The sequence below is a fragment of the Chiloscyllium plagiosum genome, chromosome 44 (genome assembly GCF_004010195.1).
Source record: "Chiloscyllium plagiosum isolate BGI_BamShark_2017 chromosome 44, ASM401019v2, whole genome shotgun sequence".
NCBI classification, from domain to species: domain Eukaryota; kingdom Metazoa; phylum Chordata; class Chondrichthyes; order Orectolobiformes; family Hemiscylliidae; genus Chiloscyllium; species Chiloscyllium plagiosum.
Window position 1 is genome coordinate 4,828,857 of NC_057753.1, and position 5,764 is coordinate 4,834,620.

General features: G+C 47.4%; 1 protein-coding gene across 1 annotated transcript in view; it reads left to right on the top strand.

The window, feature by feature from the left end:
• LOC122543634 (zinc finger protein 850-like) overlaps positions 1-5,764 on the top strand; it is a 113,347-nt gene that overhangs the window by 26,637 nt on the left and 80,946 nt on the right. Inside the window, exon 4 of the mRNA XM_043682456.1 lies at positions 2,243-2,914. Within this exon, the coding sequence (XP_043538391.1) occupies positions 2,243-2,914 (672 nt within the window). The remainder of the gene's footprint in view (positions 1-2,242; positions 2,915-5,764) is intronic.

The following is a 5,764-nucleotide window of genomic DNA, read 5'->3' on the forward strand; positions in this document are numbered from 1 at the left end:
GGGTGGTTGGGTTGGTTGGTTCGGGTGTCCCAGAGGTGTTCTCTGAAACGTTCTGCAAGTAGGCGGCCTGTCTCCCCAATATAGAGGAGGCCACATCGGGTGCAGCGGATGCAATAGATGATGTGTGTGGAGGTGCAGGTGAATTTGTGGCGGATATGGAAGTGTCCCTTGGGGCCTTGGAGGGAAGTAAGGGGGGAGGTGTGGGCGCAAGTTTTGCATTTCTTGCGGTTGCAGGGGAAGGTGCCGGGAGTGGAGGTTGGGTTGGTGGGGGGTGTGGACCTGACGAGGGAGTCACGGAGGGAGTGGTCTTCTCGGAACGCTGATAGGGGAGGGGAGGGAAATATATCCCTGGTGGTGGGGTCCACTTGGAGGTGGCAGAAATTACGGCGGATGATACGTTGTACATGGAGGTTGATGGGGTGGTAGGTGAGGACCAGTGGGGTTCTGTTCTGGTGGCGGTTGGAGGGGCAGGGCTCAAGGGCGGAGGAGCGGGAAGTGGAAGAGATGCGGTGGAGAGCATCGTCGACTACGTCTGGCAGGAAATTGCGGTCCTTGAAGAAGGAGGCCATCTGGGTTTAAACTGAGCAACTCATAACAAGAGAAATGTTTATTACTTCTAGACTTGTATCAGGAACCGACAGTGAAGGATTGTTTTGCTAATTCTTTTGCAGGATACTAAATTAGGAGTATTTGCAGGTGCTAAACTCAAAGACAAACATAATGGAAATACCTGGGAAAGCACAGCAGGTCAGGGTAGCATCCGAGGAGCTGGAGAATCGACGTTTCGGGCATAAGCCCTTCATCAGGAATGAGAGAGGGGGGCTGTACCTCACCACTGTCATCTACTGCATCCATTGCACCAATGTGGTCTCCTCAACTTCAGGGAGACAGGACGCCTCCTTGCAGATCATTTCAGAGAATATCTCTGGGACACCCACAACCACCAACCCCACTGCTCCATGGGTGAACACATTAGCTCCCCTCCCACTTCATCAAGGGCATGCAGATCCTGGGCCTCCTCCACTGTCAAACTGTTATCACTTGACACCTAGACAGAAGAATGCCTCATATTCTGCCTTGGGACCTTGAAATCACACAGGATAAATGTGAATTTCAACAGCTTCCTCATCTCTTCTCCCCTCACATTATCCCAGTCCCATTATCATCATCACTCCCCCTCTGACCTATCACCTTCTCCTTCATCAACCTATCGCTTTCTCAGCCACCTCTCCCCCCCCCACTCTGAACATATTAGCCCCCCCCCCTTCCATTTATCTCTCATTCCTGTTGAAGGGCTTATGCCTGAAACGTCAATTCTCCTGCTCCTCCAATGTTGCCTGACTTGCTATGCTTTCCCAGCAACACACTCTTGACTCTGATCTGCAGCCCTTACTTTCTCATAATATAAATACCTGACAGTCACTCAATTAATCAAAACCTGAATACACCAGCCTTTAAGCATGGAAAGGTTAAGGTCTGTTCTGCCTGTAGGACAAGATTTTCAATACTTGGAAGCAGCGCGAGAAAAAACTGCATTGGTCTTTGTAAATTCACCTCCTTATTTCCCATTTGAGGTGCTCCTGAACGTGGAATCTTTGGAGGTCGCTGGGCAGAGTGGTGACTGTGGAAGGGGCATGCCTTGAGAAAGGACACAGTTCTGAATGATCTGAAGATTATAGATGTGGAATATGATAGGCCAGCAAGGAAAGTGTCAGCACTGTCAAGTAGAGTTAACAGGGGAAAGGATGAGAGTTGCAAAACCAATTTGGCTGAGACTAATGCAATTTTGCTGATATTACAGAATTGGAGACATTCCATCGCGCACACTCCTCTTTGACTGCAAGCGCACACACACACTTGCTTTTTATTGAGGCCTGAGTCTTCTGTAGGTCCAGATAAGGAGGAAAGTTCATTTCCCCACATCATAGATTCTCCAGCATGGAAGCAGGCCATATTCCCCCAAGTGTACACCAACCCTCCGAAGAGCATCCCACCATATAACCCTGCATTTGCCATGACTACTCCACCTAACATGCACATTTTTGGACTGGAAAGACATTGTCATAAAATCTCAACTGGTTCAGCAATCCAGCAGCTTTCACAATCGTTTTTGTATTCATCGTTTCACAAATTACCAGATCCTCTCAATTCAATTCTACAAGTTTATCTCTCACTCCTATTTTTCTGTTTTAACTCAATTGACTAGGGTGTTTGAAAGGGAGGATTTGCAGTCAGAAACCTGACATGTGAAATCCCATGTCACATCAGGACCTGAATGTCTTTGGATTCAGAACATGGAAGCAAAGAGCACCGCTCAATGCAGAGAGAAACCGTACACATGCTCTGTGTGTGGACGAGTCTTTAGCCATTCCTCTGGCCTGTCGAGACACAAGCTCAGTCACACTGGGGAGAAACCGTGGAAATGTGGGGACTGTGGGAAGGCATTCACGTCACCCTCTGACCTGGAAAGGCATCGGCGCAGTCACACTGGGGAAAGGCCATTCACCTGTTCTGAATGTTGGAAGGGATTCAACCAGTTATCCAACCTACTGCAGCACCAGCAGGTTCACACTGACGAGAGACCTTTTGGATGTCCAGACTGCGGGAAGTGCTTTAAAAGATCTTGGGACCTCATGTCCCATCAACGTGCTCACACCGACGAGAGACCATTCAGATGCCCTCACTGTGGGACAGGATTCAAGAAGTCGTATAACCTTACCATACACCAACGGCTTCACACTGGGGAGAGACCGTTCATCTGCTCAGAGTGTGGGAAGGGATACACTCAATTGTGCAACCTGCAGACACACCAACGAATTCACAGTGGGGTACGAGCATTCAGCTGCCCCGAGTGTGGGAAGGGGTTTACTCAGTCAGCCCACCTGCTAAGACACCAGCAAGTTCACAAGAAAATGTGATGGAGGGATTTTGCTGTGAATCACGTCCAAGGTACAGCCATGTTCTTTGCTCATGTAAATAGACCATAGTTTAGTTATATATGTCAATATCCTGGATAAATTCAAATAAAGTCAGCTTCGTGTGACCCACCTAATGTGTCAAGTCTTGATGATCTGCACCACAGTTAGATCCTTTTGAAAGGGCTGTCTCTCTGCACTGTCTCCTCCAACCTCACACCTGCTATGACGTCATTCTCAGCTGTCAGTTTGTCCGCCTCCATTGATCCTATTAAACGGCTAATCACACAGAATCCCCACATGCTGTGGTGCGTTAATGATCCTCTCTCTGGCCCCTTTAAATCTGTCATCCTTAATCCCACTTTGATAAACAAATCCTCCAACACCACCCTCATGCTTGAAACTGCTCTCCAACTCCCAACGTCATTTTCGTCTCTAAAGTGCTTCGCTATTTCGAATCCCTCAAGTGTGCATAGATTAGATTAGATTCCCTACAGTGTGGAAACAGGCCCTTCGGCCCAACGACACCGACCCTCCGAAGAGTAACCCACCCAGACCCATTTCCCTCTGACTAATACGCCTAACACTACGGGCAATTTAGCATGGCCAACTCACCCCGACCTGCACATCTTTGGATTGTGGGAGGAAACCGGAGCAACTGGAGGAAACCCACGCAAACATGGGGAGAATGTGCAAACTCCACACAGACAGTCGCCAGAGGCTGGAATCGAACCTGGGACCCTGGTGCTGTGAGGCAGCAGTGCTAACCACTGAGCCACCATGCCACCCATAAAGGTGCACCAGCCCACCAAAGAGCATTCCCTCTGGACTATGCACCCCCAAACTATCCCCGTAACCCAACATTTGCCTTGTCTAATCCACCGAACCTGCACATCTTTAGACACAGAATCCACACAGACGGTCACCCAAGGCTGAAATTGAACCTGGGCCCCAGGTGCTATGAGTCAAACGGCACAAAAACAGGCCCTTTGGTCCAACCAGTCCATGCTGACCGTAATCCCAAAGTGAACTAGTCCCACCTGCCTGCGCTTGGCCCATATTCCTCCTAATCTTTCCTATCCATGTAGATATCTAAATGTCTTGTCAATGTTGTAACTGTACCCACATCCACAACTTCCTCTGGAAGTTCACCCCGCATACAAACTACTCTGTGTAAAAAAAATACGCCCCTCATGTCTTTCTAAATGTTTCTCCTCTCACCTTAAAAATACACCCCCTAGTCTTCAAATCCCCCACCTAGGGAAAGAAAAACACCTACCATTCAACTTAACTACACTTTTCATGAGTTTAGAAACCTCTATAAGGTCACCTCTCAACCTCCTACACCCCAGCGAGAGAAGTCCCAGGCTATCCAGCCTCCTCTTATAACTTGAATCTTCCATTCCTGGCAGCATGCTTGTAAATCTCTCCTGAATTCTCTCCGGCTTAATAATATCCTTCCTGTAACGGGGCGACCAGAACTGGCCACAGTATTCCAGAGGAGACTTGACCAATGTCTTGTACAACCTCAACATAACGTCCTAACTCCTCTACTGAAAGGTCTGAGCAATGAAGGCGAGCGTGCTAAATACCTTCTAAACTTCCCTATCTTTACATGATAGAAACTTCAACGGATTATGTACCTGAACCCCTGGCCGCTACACTACGACAGTGCTAACCACTGAGTCACCAGCACTCTTCGTAAATTCTTGCCCATTGTTCCCAGTTCGTAATATCTGAACCTCTCCACTGGTATGACCTCATCCTCCTTGATCTCACTGCAGCCTGGGGCAAGGAGAGCCATTCCATTCCACTTCAATGATTCTCCAGTGTCCTCCAGCTGCATAAAGTCATGGAGGGCTGCAGCACTGAAAAGGACCCTTCAGCCCAGCGAGTCTATATCAGCCAAAATAAAAAACCACAACTATTCTAATCCCATCTTTCAGCAACAGAGCCATAACCTTGACATCGCACGTGTACATCTAAGTACTACTTAAATGTTATGAGGGTTGCTGCCTCTACCAACCTTACGGGCAGAGAGTTCCAGATTCCTATCAGCCTCTAGGTGAGCAACAATCTCCCCACACTCCCTCTAAATCTCCTGCTCCTTAACTTAAATCTATGCCACTTGGTCATCGATTCCTCCGCCAAGGGGGAGGATATGGGCCTCTAGGAGGTAGGACAAAACGAATAAAGGAGCTGCACAAAAGGGCTTCTGCATTGCTAAATTAGATTGCTCTGAACCAGACAAAAACTAGAAACCGCAGACTGATGTTTCCCCATGCTTACCTGACTACCTATAGTTAAAGCTGTGAAGAAGCAGATGGATAAGATGAGGAAATGCAAGTCCTCGTAGAGGAATCACTAAACCACACTTTGCAAGTTGTGAATCTTTGAAAAGGTGACATAAACCAATATAACGTAACCAATATCATTGGTTCAAGCTTCTACCCATGAGGTGATACCATGTACTGATTGGTTGTAATTATGCCATCATGCTCCATGTCTGATGATGATGAATATATCTAAACCTTACGCAAACTCTATAAGGTTAACATATAAAGTTAAAAGAGAAAAAGTATAACATAGCTAAGATAAGTGGGAAAACTGAGGACTGGGAAGCTTTTAAAGAGCAACAGAGGATTACTAAGAAGGAAATACGCAGAGGAAAAATGAGGTACGAAGGTAAACTGGCCAAGAATATTAAGGAGGATAGTAAAAGCTTTTTAGGTGCTGGAAACCAGATTCTGGATTAGTGGTGCTGGAAGAGCACAGCAGTTCAGGCAGCATCCAAGGAGCTTCGAAATCGACGTTTCGGGCAAAAGCCCTTCATCAGGAATAAAGGCAGT